The 16872-nt window shown below is 40.7% G+C and overlaps 1 protein-coding gene and 1 pseudogene across 3 annotated transcripts in view; one reads left to right on the top strand and one right to left on the bottom strand.

The window, feature by feature from the left end:
• LOC147161796 (matrix metalloproteinase-17-like) overlaps nt 1-16872 on the bottom strand; it is a 73706-nt gene that overhangs the window by 37547 nt on the left and 19287 nt on the right. For all 3 annotated transcript variants that reach the window (XM_086096136.1, XM_086096134.1, XM_086096135.1), the window contains one exon: nt 7808-7990. In XM_086096136.1, the coding sequence (XP_085952262.1) occupies nt 7808-7975 (168 nt within the window). In that variant the 5' untranslated portion in view covers nt 7976-7990. The remainder of the gene's footprint in view (nt 1-7807; nt 7991-16872) is intronic.
• LOC147161797 (centriole and centriolar satellite protein ofd1-like) lies at nt 9418-11415 on the top strand (annotated as a pseudogene).

Genomic DNA, 16872 nt, shown 5'->3' on the forward strand with positions numbered 1-16872 from the left:
TCTGTTGATTGATTGATACCTCATGTGCTTATCAAACTGAAGCAAGCAGGCTTTGAGGCCACTGGCCATTGACACTTATTCTCTGCCACCCACTCGTACTTTTATGCTCATCCTCTGTGCTTTCATTTCACATTTCCGAGAGAAATGGAATTCAAAACTATTCTGACACGGACGCCACAAACGCAATCATCATCATCATCACTCTTCTCTTTTCCCTTATCCGCGCAACTGTGACTTGTTCGGAAGTGACCATCTGGCGGCTCTCAGTCAAACATACACGTGAGCTAATATCAAAGACACACGAAGAAAGACAAAAAGTAATGTTTTTGCACACAACCAAACCACTTATTATAACTGCCAGTTTCTGCAAGCAATTTGAGAGCCGTGGTACTATTCCTTTCGGCTTTTCTTGATCATGTTATTAAAGCGGACTATTGGCAGCTCAGATGGCAAAGCTATAGATTATTTTAGGCGTCCGCACTGAAGCCAGCACAAACGCCACAAACCGCTGCAATTATACGATCTGGTCAATCGTTTGAAAGGCAGCAGCAAAGCCAAACTTTGATCTAGTCAAAGAGAAAGTGGGGCGGTGCGGCAGTGGTTAAAATAGAACTGCCCACATGGAGTTGATTTGAGGTTTCCTATACAGGCCACTCCATAGTGGCTGAACTCATGTAATAAAGCCGCCATGGAAAAGCTTTTGCATAATGCTCCTCAGTTCCAAAGGAGAAACCCCAATCACAACATTAAAATACAAGAGAATTCCGTTCCGTCTTCAATTCCGCTTATCCGGGGTCGGGTCGCGGGGGCAGCAGCTTTAGCAGGGAAGCCCAGACTTCCCTCTCCCTAGCCACTTCAGCCAGCTCCTCCGATGGGATCCCAAGGCGTTCCCAGGCCAGCCGTGAGACGTAGTCTCTCCACCGTGTCCTGGGTCGTCCCCGGGGCCTCCTGCCGGTAGGACATGCCCGGAACACCTCCCCAGGGAGGCGCCCAGGAGGCATCCTAACCAGATGCCCCAGCCACCTCAACTGGTTCCTCTCAACGTATAGTGGAGATGGGGTGCTATTGACCTCGACTTGGGACATCGTGAATCGGTGGGGAGAATACTTCGAAGACCTCCTCAATTCCACCAATACAAGAGAATTGTGAAATCAAAAGAAAAATAGTCAGGGTCCAAACCACGCTGTGACTAAAAAGACACTTATTCTGACTTTTACTTTGAAATAAGGTTGATTTAGGAACAACACTATTCCATAAGGAAGTGTAATCACAGAGCTAAAACAACCCACAAATATTCAGTATAACTTGCATATTAAATGCATACTGTATGCCAGTGATTCTGAACAATTATTCCTTTGAAATATGTTAAATGATGGGAGAATGAATGTTCTGAACTCCTGTTTCTCCGTCAGTGTTGTATTGATCAGTATATTGCTGCCCAGAGGAGTTGCCACATGGCTCAACTTCCCTTTTAGCTGACGTCATGTTGTTCTGAAGGCTTCATGATCAATTGAGCAAGTATTTTTGCTACATTGCCATATTATGTTAATGTTACAGCAATCAATACGTTTAAAGAAATCATTCATTCTTAAAACATTTACATTCATCATGCGACTTTACAACCAATGTGTCTCTATTTAAAATTTGATACCCGAAACAATTTTAACAACCAAACCAAAAGAAGCAATTTCTATTCAGTTGAAAATATCACGCACAAAATGCTGCAGCTGCCACGCTCCAATGGCAGCCAGTTAAACATCAGATCCTTGTCGAATTATCCTTTTAAGATATGGTAAACTCCCGTCAATCTCATAAAAAAAAATAAAAAACACAAGCCCCCAACGGTACTTTCACACTTAACAAAGCTGTGGCGACAAGAGTTGGATAGCAGTGTGTTGACTCCTCGCTGGAAAATGTGAATTTTATGCATGTTACACGCTAAACTGTCAGTCATTACTGTCAATCAGTGCACAATGAGAAGCTGTGACTGAGACTTTTCCAACACAAGTGTCCTTATTAACCAGCCTACCGCACGGGACCACACACCGAAAGGTCACACGGCTTGGCGAGAAGCATGTCTGTAGAGGAAAAGTGTCCTCATAGTTCAGAAGAATGCATTTTCATGAGTATGTTACGTATTGATTAGTTTTCTCTGGGTATTTTCCAATACAGTATACACTATTTAAAGTACAAATCATGTTTACAGCTCAACTGGACTCTGTTCCATGAGCCTTGGTCGAGGCCTTTCACGGTTAGACTTCAAAGTAGTACAGTGAGTAAGTGGCTGAACCACAGCACATTAAGCACATCACAAGACACGTTAGCACATCACCACAATGAAGGAGAATGAGGGTTTCATGCATTTATGTGTTAATATATGTCTCTTGGCGGTGGAAAAGAGACAAGTTATTTTCACCAGGAGATTAAAGGCAGCAAGACAGCAGACGACAAGCTATGCCACCGTTAGCTTATGTTTATTTTTCTTGTTTTGACTGAACAAATGAGCAACCATCCGTTTTTTTTGTATCAACCATATTGTCTTAGCATTAAAAGATTAGAAATAGTTTTGGCATTTGTAAAGCATCAATGCTTACAGTGATAATGCCAGCTTGTATTGTTAGCGCTGCTATGTGGTGAAGATATGCGTTCTCTGTGACTATTAACGCAGCAAACTTTCATAATCGCACGCCATTATGATTGGTCATGTTTGGGAATCACACTTGAACATTAGAGGCTTTGGTCACGTGAGGCTACATTTAAATCTTGCTAGCATTTTTAACACTGCAAACTCATTCCTTTACAAAGAAAGTCAACCTTAATCATTTTTGACAATAATGTTATATGTGACCTCACGAGGCTTATTAACATGACATTCTGGTTAATATTACATTTGTGAAATATGAGTTAAGCAAAATCCAACATAATTTTTTTTTATATCAGTATCAGAAGGCGCTTGCTGTCCAGTGAAAATGACATCACAGTTGCTCAGACCTCAGGCAACGACCAATCACAGCTCACCTGTTATCTGAAGCTGAGCTGTGATTGGTTGTTACCTGAGACCTGAGCAACTGTGATGTAATTTTCACTGGACACCAAGTGGCAAAATGGTCGCCTTCTGATATTGATAAAAACGGCTGGATTTTGCTGCTTAACTCATATTCCACTGACCCGATATTAACCACAATACCGTACTTAGACTAGTGGGGCTGTATAGAACATATTACTGTCAAGAAAATTGTATTGCAGTTGACTTCCTCTTTAAATTATCGCATTAAATATCACACTTCACCATTTTGTTTCAACTAAGAAACAATAAAGTTTTGAAATACTTGCCCTAACCCTAACCCTGACAGCATCCTAACATTTTAATTTAACTATTTTCTAGCAACACAAGAATATAATTGGTACATTCTGCAGGGCTAATTCTTTTTTTCTTTTAAGCTTGCCTGGCGGATGACATTCAATGCAAAAGTTTCTCCATCTTGTTACATCTTGACATCATTTACTTTTCCCCGCTAAACGTATTCCATTCTTCAGCTTTTGGCTAAACTTTCAATGTGTTGGTATAAGGAAGCCACGAATGGAAGAACTAACCTCAAGGAATTAAAGCGGGAGCATACAGGGCTAGGGAGTTGGCAGAATGTGATTCTTTTGAAATTGGATGGTCATGAACAGCAAAGCTAATGAGAAGCACTGGCGTAGGTTCTGGGAAGGCATGTTACAGGAGACCCGTAGGAGGGCTCACCAGTGAATGCAGCATGTTCCTGCAAGTCAGTGGACATGAGACCAGATGGAGAGACCAGAAATTGCACAATGAAGTAGATCAGGCACTTGACACGCCTTCATGTAAAAACAGCAGAATTACACGGTTATTGTTAATTAAACCACGTGTTCTTGGTATTTTAATAAAGCCATAAAGCTCTTTTTTTTGTCTGCAGCTAATCAATAAGTACGCCACTGAACTCAGCATAAAACATAAAAAAGAATAATCTTGAAATTGATAAGATGCACTAAAGTTAAGATCATATATTGCCTTTTATGTTGAAATCCCCCCCAAACGCAAGGATTACAAAACACTTCTGAGTGGTGCACTAGATAACAGCAAAGCATGCATGGCTCAGAGCTGTGCTTAAAGTTTGTGGATCAGCTAATTAGTTTCAAAGAGAGCGACGCAGCAGCGCACAAGCTCCACAAAAAAAGCGAAGTGACGCAGCATATTGACGGGTGTCGTCGGAACGAGTGTTAAGAAGAGGTGGAGGGCGACACGCTTCTGTGGGCGGGTAGTTGTTTTGTGGACCATGTCCCAAATGGACAACAGTTATGAGCACCAGTGGGCCGAGATAAAGGAACCCCACTTAAAAGCCAGACGAAAAATCGGATCCACCTGCTCCCAACAGCTGAGCCTAGCTTGATTAGTGGGAAGGAGCCTTTGTTTAGTTTTTTTAAACGTCAATCAATTAAGAAGGTCACTGGTGGGAGGGATGGTGTCTGTGGCCCATCTGGCTCTTAAAATCTCCCTATTGTTATTTACACATTGCCTTTGTTAAAACACACCCTCTCCAAGTGATCCAATCCATTCATCCATAGTTCCGTCCATAGTACCCTCCTATCCGCCCATCCATTTTCTAAACAAACAATCACATTGACACCAATGAAACATTTAGAATCATACATTAACCCAACACACATGTTTGGAATGTGGGAGGAAAAACCCAACTAAACTAGACCAATGAAGGAAGGCCCAATCTGAGATTCAAACGTCCAACCGTATAACAGTAATGCAGACATGCTAAGCATGCGTAATCGTGGAAACGGGGCTTGATACAATTCAGCTTTTGTTTTTGTAAAGAACCAAACCGTTCAGTTGAGACGAGGTGCAACAAAGAGTCTGCTTGACTCATAAAATAATAAAACCTCCGGGACTATGCATTCACATCATAACTGCTGACGACATTTGTATTGCTGCTCTTAACTATTGTATATAAATAGCTGACAGCCTTCAAACGATGGGGAAAAAAGGAACAATTCTTTAGTGAACACGTCCACATCAAGTTAGTGCATGTGGTCCAGCAATTCATAAGAAAATTCCGGGTCCAGTGAACCCACTGCCCTACAACTAAATTGCACACGGTTGTGTCATTATTTGTTGGCCTCTGCCAAGTCTACAAAGATCTCTAAAATATCAGGGCAGAAGTTCCCTGGGAATTGGAAACAATGCAAAAGAGCCAACACAATGTCCGTAATCAAATTTGTTTGGAGGCGGAACAAAAGATGGAGACCGGAGGGACACTAAAGACCCAGATGCTTAAGAGCGTCTGGGCGAATGTTCTAGTGGCTTGAGGCATGAATTTGTTAAGGGAGACAAAAGCATCTGCTACAAAAGCAATTACTATGAAAAGTATGATGTCAGCAGCAGTTCAGTCTGTAATATTTTGTCCCCTCATTAAATTTATCACCTGGCACTAATTAGAAATGGCAATTAATTCAGATATTGTGTATGAATGTTGTTGCTTTGCTGAAACGGCAAAGAAAGAAGTGAATGGACAATATAACTATACATTTTATATATATATATATATATATATATATATATATATATATATATATATATATATATATATATAATACATTACAGCTAAGAAACCAAAACACGTAGCATCCAAATATGTCCCCAAGCCACTTAAAAGATGACATCAGTCAAATCTGCCTAGTACAATTAGCTCCATAGTATACTATTTACAATAAATGTGTGCGTGCCTTGCTCCACATCCGCCCTTTTAGGTAGAGCAGTTAGTCGTGTAGCGTATAGAATAACAACGGAGCCACTGCATAGATTTTTAGGATTTCCAATTTTTTTTCCAGCAGAGACAATAATCTCTCACAGTAGAAGCAGCGCAACGACATTTACCAGACCCTGAGCCTTTATCCCCCCACTGCATCTGCGTAAAGTGAATGAAGAGCATGTTGGAATCATGTTTGAAAGCTCTTGTATATCTTAGATCAGGGGTAGGCAAGTTGGGTCCGAGAGAGCCGCAGTCATGCATGTTTTTGATGTCTCCCTCCTCAAACACAGCTGAGAGGCTCCTGCAGAATGTAATTATGAGCTGATGATTTGAAACACCTGGGTTGGTGGCAGGAGACACCGAAAACATGTAGAACCGTGGCCCTCTAAGACCAAACTTGGCTATCCCTGTCTTAGATGGTCTCGTCTTCTTTATTTGTATGCATCAATTCAACTGTTGAAAAAGGCATGGTTGACACGTACAGGACAAAAGTGGAAGAACCCTAACGTACAGTGTGAGCAGTCAGGTTGCGGTTGCCAGTCAATCCATTAAGTGTAAACACCTAAATAATTCGCTCTGACTTTCCAAAGCAGTGGGAATTAGAATTTCAAAACAACAATTCTGTACTGCTACAATAGTGTCAACATAATGGCATAATTGCCCATTATCCCTTCTTCTTCTTCTGTCAAGATCTTTTTTGCAGAAGTAGTCAAACATTTTGTTTTTTCTGATAAGTGCTGGATTGGAGTGGGAATACTAATCCATTAAATAGTTGTTGACAAATCACGTCTCGAAGCAATGGATGCAAAATGGAGTGCATTACGTGGAGTTCTGTTCCAACGGCGTAACCTGCATTTGCATGCAAGTCAAAACAAGTGGTAGTCAATCTCCAAGTCATTACAATATTGTTTACAGTATCTAATACAACTTTGATTGTCAGTCCCTTTGATACAATTAACACAACCGGCAAATTTGCATACTTCATTATCATAATATGACTTATCTTGAAAATATACAACTTTTAATCTAGAAAATCCATCCATCATTTTCAATAGCACCTATCCTAACACTTGCATGTGAGCTGGAGCCTATCCTAACTGACTGGGCAAAAGGCGAGGTACACCCCTGGACTGGTGACCAGCCAATCGCAGGTCAGATAAATACAAAAGTAAAAATAAAACATTCATACTGAAATACAATTTTGAGTCTTCATCTAAACATAGAATATCATGCTTTTGGAATGTGAGAGGCAGAACCTGCAAACTCCACACAGGACGGCCGAAGATTTGAACTCCCAACCTCCGGAATGTGAGGCAGACGTACTAACCACTTTACCAATATGCCACAAAGCTTAAAAAAAATAAAATTTTATTCTTACGATTAGTCAATTTATGTCAAATAAAATGCACAATATCGTATAATAAAATAGTTCTACACTTTAATCTCAGTGTTTTTTCAGAATTTCTCTAGTCATGACTTTATATCGAAACTTTTAGAGGAAAACTAGTGTTTTGACATATTTAAAGCAAACAGCAAAAAAAGCATACATTAACATTACCATATTCATTCCATTTTCACTATCATTATCAAAACAAAATCATAGGCTATAAGCTCCGTGTTAAAAATGTGCATCATATTGTATTCATGTGGGTCCAAAAAAAAAGTGTTGTCGTGACACATTTCCATAGCATGACAGACAAAATGACATATCCAATAAAGTCGCATTGTCTCGCCCTGTCACACACAGAGCTGGAAGCGAGCCTCATTTCATGTCAGCAGGCTGTGTGACAGCCAAGGCGAAGACATCTTGTGTGTATTTACTGCGAGCTTGCCTTATTTATTGCGCGACCTCATATCACGGCTCTCCATCACTGCTTTGGAGTGCCCTTTGATTCCTCCTCTCCAGTTATCACATCATGTCTGCTTGTAATATTCAGAGCCTTTTGCCACCTAACATCCAACCAAAAACAAAACGGCAGCCTACGAATCCACTTTCACGTCAAAAAGAGGGACAAACTTCTTACCACCCCCGTGTCCTCTCGCACGGTCTGCGGAGGTGCCGCTCGGCTCAAAGGCAGGAACCACAGAATGGGCACCAGGAGCAGCATCTCCACGCATATATTCCTCCTCCTCCTCGTCCACTCGGAAACAACCGGAGCCAGGTTGGTCCCGCGGGGCTCGAAAAGCGGCATCCACGGTGCGGAACTCTAGTCCGCAACGCGAATTAAAAGGGAAAAAAAAGAAGAAGAAAAAAAAAAGTAAAACCTCACAGGCTACCTCACTGTGGAGCGTAAACACATAAAACACATGAAAACAGGTGGCTGAGGAAGTTTGCGTTGCGGGTAAAGACGAGCGAAGTGGCCGACATAAGAGTTGTGGCCGGCCGGTGCTTCCGTCTCCCAGGCAGCAAGTGGTACGAGCTTCCCGCTCTTGCGCTGAGAAATGGAAGCAGCTGTGCTGCGTGGGCTTTTTGTGCCTCTCACGCGCGCGTAAGTCACACGAGTGGACTGGAAAGGTTGGATTCAAGAGAGGAGAGGGGAAGGGAAGAAAGGGGGAGTGTCGGGCGGGCCGCGGGGGTGTGTCTTGAGTAATTTGAGATTGTTGTGGGTAAAAAAAACAACAACCTCTAAATCTCAACTCTATCTCCCCACTGAAAATGGAAATGCCATTAATCAGCTCCAAACCCCATAAAACACCAGCAACAATGTATAACATGTTTTACAACGAAAATAGTAATACACTATTGTACTTAAAACTATGCACCGACATAAGTGGGTTTTCATCAGTCACCAGAATCGCTGACGACTGTATATTGACATTTCCGAACATCCGTGCATTTCTGATATTTCCGCAATGCAACACAATGCAAATGCTTCCTTTACACCAGTGGTGTCCAAACTTGGTCCTCGAGGGCCGGAATCCTGCAGGTTTTGGATGTTTCCCCGCTCCAATGAACAGGATCGTTATCAGGCTTATGCAGAGCATGCTGACGAGCTTCAGGTGTGTCGGAGAAGAGAAACATCAAAAACCTGCAGGACTCCGGGCCCTTGGGGACCGAGTTTGGACATCACTGCTTTACACTGGGAAAACAAACAGCGTTTGTTTTTGTTTTTATTGCTTTTGCCTGTGACTAGCATACCACCAAGCAGATTGTTAAAGTAAACATTTTCATCACATTTTAAAATCAAAATAATCCTCACAAATCAAATGACAACGATCCAAAGTGCATTTTTTTCAATGAACAGAGCGTCATTTCACCAACTAAGACCGCCATTTTGACTTGTGACGTAAGATCGTAATTTTCAGTAGGCATCAGTTTAGTGCTCAGTGTGTGTATTTTACGCCAGGCATGTTGGTGGGCAACTAAGGGGCAGCATTAGTAGTAAAAGTAAAAGCCGGCCGCAAAGTGTCCATCAACATTATAGGCAACTTAAGAATGCAATGTAGGGTCACCATGGTAATGAGTCATGCCCCACTTCACGTTTAATCTCTTTGAGGTCACTTAACAAAGCAACTAGAAGGCTGCTGAGCTTGTTCATGTTAACATTTTTAAATTTCTAAATAATTTTTTATTTGGTTGACATTTTAAAATCAAAAAACTTACCTTGGAGTGTCATCACACCTGACAATAATAATGGTGTCAACCAGGGAGGATGCTTTATCTTGCAGTGAGCTGAGGGACAGACTGTTTAAAAGATTTAAGGATAAGAGGGTGCAGGGAATGCTCCAAACCCAACTGCGCACTCAACTTATCATGGACCTAAAACCACCACCATTCTCAAGTGAACCAGCTCCTCTGTCGGTGCCTGTGAAATTACACTTTAATTTGGTGTCAGCTTGTAACAGCATTGTTGCTAATCATCTTCACAGCTCAGGATATGACTACACCTTTTCTGTGTTCTATCCTGAAAGTAACCTGTGCACAGGGAAACATTTTGAGAAAGAAGACATTCTTCAGCTTCTTGAAATGAATCCTCACTCATCGCTTTCCAGATCCCTGCTTATGGAAGAAGAAAACAATAATCAAGGTTTTCTAATGACACTTCTGACACATGTGGTGCAGCATAACGCACCTTGTCTTCACCATGATGCGTCAACTCAGACAGCAAGCATCATAAATGGTGGTGAGCCACTTGCTGAGAAGATGAAAATGATTGAAAAGGAATATGATCATGGCAAACTGGAGGCATACCGGAAGGAAAATGAAACACAGACTCAGAATGAAGTCAATGTAAATCTGCAGTGTCTAGAAGACACTGAAATTGCCAAGCCGAGGATGGAAGTAAAGGTACAGTTTCAGAAGAAATTTGATGAAGTGAGACGAGAACTGGAGATGACCTATGGAATTAAGCCAAAGGCAATAAAAGCCAACGAAAATCACACAAAAGGTCGATTACAAAAACAACAGACTGAGGAAAACAATGTCCTTGTCCAGAAACCAGTGTTGCTGAAGGAAATGGAAATATTGTTACAGCAAGAAAATGAGCTGCAGATGCAAAATGAGGCATTTAAAGAGATTTGTAAAAAAACACAAAGAGAAGGTCAAGACCATCGAGGACCTATTGAAGAGAGAGCTAGTGATGAAAACAATGAAAGACACACATAACCACGGGGTCCTTAAAGAACTCTCCAAGCTGGCGGTAAAGGATGGATATATCAAGAGAACAGATGAACCCATAGACAGCAAACACAGAATGGAACTGGAAACCACACATATCCAAACTGTGTTAGCTTCAATCAGTGCGAAAGCAGAAGACTACAGTAGAGTCTGTTTAACAAACTACTGATGGACAAACTGGATAGCATGAGAGACTATACCAGGTTAAAAAGTGAAAAAGCCAAGTTGGAGGAGCGGGTGCAGCTTCTCAAGACACAGTTGAAGGACTTGAAAGTGGAGAACCAGCATATTTGTGTAGCCATAGAAAAGCCTTCTCAAGTGCAACTGGCTTTGCAGTCAGAGCTACAAAGGCTGCAAAGTGAACACCACCTGGAAAAAGACGCACTGCAGAATGAGAGGCAAGTTCTGCAGGCACAGCTCATGCACAAGGTGGAGCAATGTGGTCAACTTGGGGTCCAGCTGATTGAATGTGAGGAGAAGCTGCAATGGTTCACTGGTCATGTTGAGAACCTAAAGAAACGTCTCCACCAAAATCAAGAATTCAAAAACCGTCTCCAAGCTACCTCCGAGTCTAGTAGGTATGTGAACCAAACTATGCCAAGAGGAACAACCGGTTGTACCAGGCAAAGGAACGGAAAGGAGTCATATGAGAATCCCAACCTGGAGCTGGGGACGGAACCCAGAGATTGGATCCATCAGCTGCAGAAGGAGGCCGAGGCCCTCCAGGATGCCTACAGAAAGTGCCTGGTGAGTTGTCCTTCACATCATCCATACTCTCATGCACCGACACAAATTTTGAACTCCCCACACCCCTACCAGGCCTGTCAACCTGAGATTTTGAGAGAACCGTTCTTTCCTGAAACTACCAGAGACACCAGCACAGCCTTCACTTGTCTTAATCTGATCTGCACTCAACACTATGCCAGCAGGGAATTGCTACAAATATATATTGTAGAGGAAGTTTGGTCATTTGACAGTCTGTTCCCCACAGGTACCTGCAACAAGCTGTCCTAGTCCTCAGCATAAAAGCACCACACAAGACAAACCAAGTGCATAAGTCCACATCCTGTCGTCTCTAGCTCAGAAAATTCTACACACTCTAAGATCAAAGTGGACCTTGGTGAGATTTGGCCAGAACTGCTTCTTCAGGATACCAACCTCTCTCACTGAAGAGGACCCTGAGGGACCCTGAGGGACCCTGTGTCCTCCCCAAACCATAAATCATCCGTATTTGAAGGCCCATAGTTTCCTCTTGATTCTATGACTGTCAGGGATGAAAAAATGATCAAAGACAGACTTCTAAAGAATCTTTTTTAATCATGTTCCCCCTATAACAAGGTGTTAAATCCATTTGAATTTCAGGTGAACCTCCCTTGTTGCTCTCATCATAAGATATATTCACTAGATGGGCCCAGTGCACTACAGTCTATGAAGATGAATGTTAATGATCAAAAGACTGCGACTGAAATTTTCCCAGGCCCCCAAAACATTCCAGAACTTACCCTGGACACCTGCTCTGCTGAGAAGGCACCTGGGAGCACCCTGTCCCCAAACCACAGGCATAACATGATCCCCCAAGGGACTGAATAGACTCAAAGGACTGAGTAGAACACATCTCCAGGGACTTTGCCTTGGAAGTAGAAAAAGAAGACACGGAACATTGCTAGGAGAGGAGCGAAGAAAAATCAATAGGTTAGAAAAACGAAGCGAGAAGACACAATACAAAAGGAATGAGAAGAAATGGACAGATTTCTGGAAAAGGACAAGGTAGCAGAGAGAGACTAAGAATGAGGAGTCTTAAATCACAAACGAAAATACAGAAATGTAGAAGTTTTTGAAAGCCAGCGAGAAGCAACATGGCCATGTGTCGAAGGGACTTGAGTGCTAAATCTGAAGTTGAGGTCAAAAGGGTTGTCTGAGAAGAAAAACATTAGCAATGAAGTGTTTTGGTATATAACGATTTAGGCAATGATTTCTTGGTGAAAGGGGTTTAATCTGAGCTACTCAGTTCTACAGTTTCTTTGTATTTGTGGTATTAGTCAGTAAACTAATATATATATATATATATATATATATATATAGTCCATAGGTGCAAATGTGAGCATGAATGGTTGTTCCATTGATTTTTCCATTGACCTCAAACCAGTGGGTTTAATATTGCAATTACCATGACTGTTGTTTAGGACTCACTGCAATGCTTTCTAGGTCACGGATGCTTAAACTGCTGCAGCTTTTCCAATGAATGCAGGCTAATTGAAAGTCTGTTGCCTTTATATGGAACATCACTGTTGTATAAAAAAAAGTATCATCACAGTCACAAAATAGTGGACCACACTATAATCATAATTGTATTCAACGGTATGTTTATCCCTTTTCAGAAAGCGCAAACAGAAATGTCAAACAACATGTTCCGGATGAGTGCAATTCATTTGAATGAAACTATCACGAGTGAAGTGACTTCCAATTAAAACGGGCTTCAGTGAGTCACCACTGAGTTAAATAGCATCTAATGAGTACACACAACAGAGACTACAGCAGGTCCCCGCAAGTAGAACAAATGTTTATGGATAATTCAAAGGCTGGTTATGTATATTCCACATTTTACTACATAACAATATCTTAGCATGTACATACAATTAACTTAATTGCAGACCAGAAGTGTACTCATTATACAGTATTGAGTACAGTTTCACAAAACAATACAGCTATTTAATTGTTTTTAAAGTTATTTGTATTGCACAGGAGAGAGAAACTTTTCATCCCAAATATCCATATATTGTATCGTATCTATATAAGTTATTAATTAAATTATAGCCACATGCGCTCGTGTCTCTATTCTTGACAATTTTTAGTATGAATTGACTGACGTTTTTGTCTCTTTTCCAAACAGTCAGCTCGTTCCCATTTCTGACACAAAATCTTCCATAAAACAAACCAGATGCCATGTTAGGTTAATGTAACCTCTGAATTTGTTTTCATCACCTCTACGACATGAATATGGAGAATGGATCACTTATACTGTAATATGAATGTGAACCTGACCAAAACAAAAACGTTTGCTTCTTTTTGGTTCGTCTCTGTGTTAGCAGTACAGCGCTAAAATGGCCATGCTAGCACTTGGGTGGTACACAAGGACTCTCCCTACGGCTTATAAAGGCCTTTATTATCCCAATTGCTTAAAGATGTGATCTATTATATACAAAATGGCACCTCTTCAAAATGTAGAGCACAGAGGTTTCCAAAATACGCCAACGCGGATGTCACTTTTGGTCAAGTTAGTATTAGGTTACTGTTAGGGGCGCTAATGGAAAACATGTAGATAGAGTAGCCCCATTACATGACGATAACATCAAATTTTAATGAAATACTTCTGAATTTAGCACACTAAATATGCAGAACATCTGGTCCACATATTACCTGCTGAACAAAATGGCTTTCAGGGTCATTGGCACGGCACCAGGACTCATTCCAAATACATCTCACCCTGTAAAGTATTGTAATCCAGGATTTGTAAACAATATTTTAGTTAGGAAATTGGTGGTGGGGCTTAATTGAATCCAATTAACTGGAGGTTTTGTAATTAGTTCATCTGAATAAATGATAATGTTGGTATACAAATTTGTTGTATAATATCAATGGGTTTCAATTCAGATTTTCTGCATTCACTAATGTTGATTTTCCATCCAATTTCTAGTCATCATTTTGGTCGCTTGTGAGCCGGATCCTATCCCAACAGAAGTAATGTTTTCGATTCAAATTTTGGTCCAAACAATTCAAATCAGGCTATCACATACACAGACAATGTATGTACTGTATTAGGATTAACTCGTAAATTCAAATTGAGCTTTTTTCAAGCACTATGTCTTGAAAAACTGTTTTGCTTTATAGTCTAGAACACTGGTTCTCAGCCCCGGTCCTCGAGTATCCCTATCCAGCCTGTTTTCCATGTCTCCCCAGCCAACACAGCTGGGTATTGTTATCAGGCTTCATGCAGAGCTTGCTGAGTAGCTGATCGTTTGAAGTACTTGTTTTGATTGTGGGAGACATGGAAAACAGGCTGGATAGGGGTACTCAAGGACCACGGTTGAGAACCACTGGTCTAGAACAGGGCATAACCCTTTCTGGCCAAAAGTAAATAAACCAACATTTTAATTTGAAGTCGTATAGCAATTGTACTGTACCAATGAACATGCTTTGAGAATAAGATCAAAATAGTCCCTCCACTGACTTAAATCCTTTTATTCTCACAGCATCCCGAGCAAAAACAACTGTTGCAACAACAGCCGGAACAGTTAAATCAATGATGTAATAACAATTTGCCCGACAATATTATTTCCTCTCCTTCTTCAGCCAGTTAGTGAGACAAACTACCTCTCTTCTATTGAGGAAAATGATGTTTATATTTGGGAGAAGCGTCTCTTTACATCAAGGCTTAAGTCACGTTGCGGTGTAGATTCCATTTGTCTTGTCTATTATTGCCTCATTTATAATAAACAGCAGCCACAACAGTAATCTGTGTAGTGTGTGTAGTGCTTTGCTCCGCCACAATAAGTTCCAGTTGTGGTTATACAGATGTTTACTATTGGCCACCAATGATACCCGCTTGTGGTTGCATCATAGAAACACAGATCTTTTGACATGTAAAATCATTTAAATAACAAGCAGTAAGTAAACGGTAACGATTGTCCAAACAGAGCACAAGTGCTATACGAAAAAGAATATGCCATTTTGGAGCTTTAATTGGATTCATTGTTAATCACATGTTCCAAATGGTCCACAAAAGTGGCCATGTTTAAGTCATGGCGCTTTCCAACGGCACCCTCAATATTCCTGAGACCTTCTGCATGTGTGAAAATGTGAAAAGCATATTGATCTCAACATGGCTTTGTGATTAATGGCAAGACTGTGTTGGATTGGATTGTTGATTAAAGATGTGCTTCATGTGCTTAATGAAATCCGATATGCATTTAAAGAAATATGTTTAGCAGACAGGCTGTAAAAATATAAATTGAGCATCCAGTTCTGCAGTTGTTGCAGTGGAACATTTGAATGCTGCTTAAGTCGTATAGTAAATTACTCAAACCTTTTGCGAAAAATATGATGTTAGCAACTCAGTTCAACCAAACAGCAAAGGCTTGTGCACATGATTTGACTTGTTGTTTTGTTTTTCAGCCTCTACAGGGGAGTTAAAAGAAGAAGAGTAGGACATTTCGCAAAAAGATTTTAGTAACCAACAATGCAAATGGCTTCAATTACCCTTAGCCTTCCTTACCATTATAGTTTGAGGGTTTTATTTTCATAGTGCATCCGCAGCGTGGCGAAAATGCTGGCGGCTCTCGAGTTTCGTATCAGTGTAAATGCCATGTCAAGACTAGTGCCTGCATGAGTAGGGTGCCACATTTGTTATTTTATTTATAGACTAGATCAAGAGACCGTGGTGAGAGATGTTATTAAACTTTATTCACAAAAGCATAATATTTACCTGTTTAGCATAATTATATAGCTATGTGAACATTTTATACTTTTTTTTTTTTTGGTTGAAGAAAATTATTTTCTTAGAGTTGTCTGTTGAATATTCACTTAACTGTTTCCTGGAAACCAGAATTCATTGTATTAAATTCACAACAAATTAAGATGCCTGTTGAAGAAAATGATTTTCTTAAGAGTTGTCTGTTGGGTGGTGAAATGACATCAATGGTCTCTTTGGAAGGCTATTTTAAAGTGTTCCAAATATGAACTTAACTGTTTCCTGGAAATCAGAATTCATTGTATTAAATTCACAACAAATTAAGATGCCTGCTCTTGCATTTGAACTCTTAATTTCTTCCTCCTCTTCCAAGTTCAACGACATGGTAATCAGACTGGAGGACAAACCTGATCCTCCTGGGTCTCAGTGAAAATCCTTGATTGGAAGTGATCCCCTCAAACTTAGCCTGAGGCTCATGTACATCTTCTCAGATGTCATCTTTGAACTTTCAGCCTCAATTCCACGTCCCCCTTCAGTCGCACGCAATGTCAGAATGTATAAATGAATAAAACAACTAGTTGAGACGCTACCTTTGTTTGCCAGAATATTGCTTTCACGAATCTCTGTATTTGTGAGGCTACTAAAGTCCAGTGGTGATGTGGCCATGACAGAAAATAAATTGGCGCACCGCAGGGGATGCAGCCAAGTAATGCATCATGGATGTACTGTTCGGATCATTCTGCCAGATTGCTCTCAATTCCAACTGAACTTTTTGTGTATATAGTAAACACAAGCAGTTTGGATGCCACTGAAAGCATCAGACTTTTCACACTCATCATTCATAAGGGAAATCAACAGGATTGCCAATGCTATATTATGCACCTGACCAGTCGCATAAAAAAAAAAAAGTCACCTGGGATAGGCTCCAACTCACCTGCGACTCTAATGAGCAGGTTTAGAAAATGGATGGATGGATTTATATGATCATTTAAATCCCCATTCAT

The sequence above is a fragment of the Leptonotus elevatus genome, chromosome 15 (assembly GCF_054856555.1).
Source record: "Leptonotus elevatus isolate MCC_2025b chromosome 15, RoL_Lele_1.0, whole genome shotgun sequence".
NCBI classification, from domain to species: domain Eukaryota; kingdom Metazoa; phylum Chordata; class Actinopteri; order Syngnathiformes; family Syngnathidae; genus Leptonotus; species Leptonotus elevatus.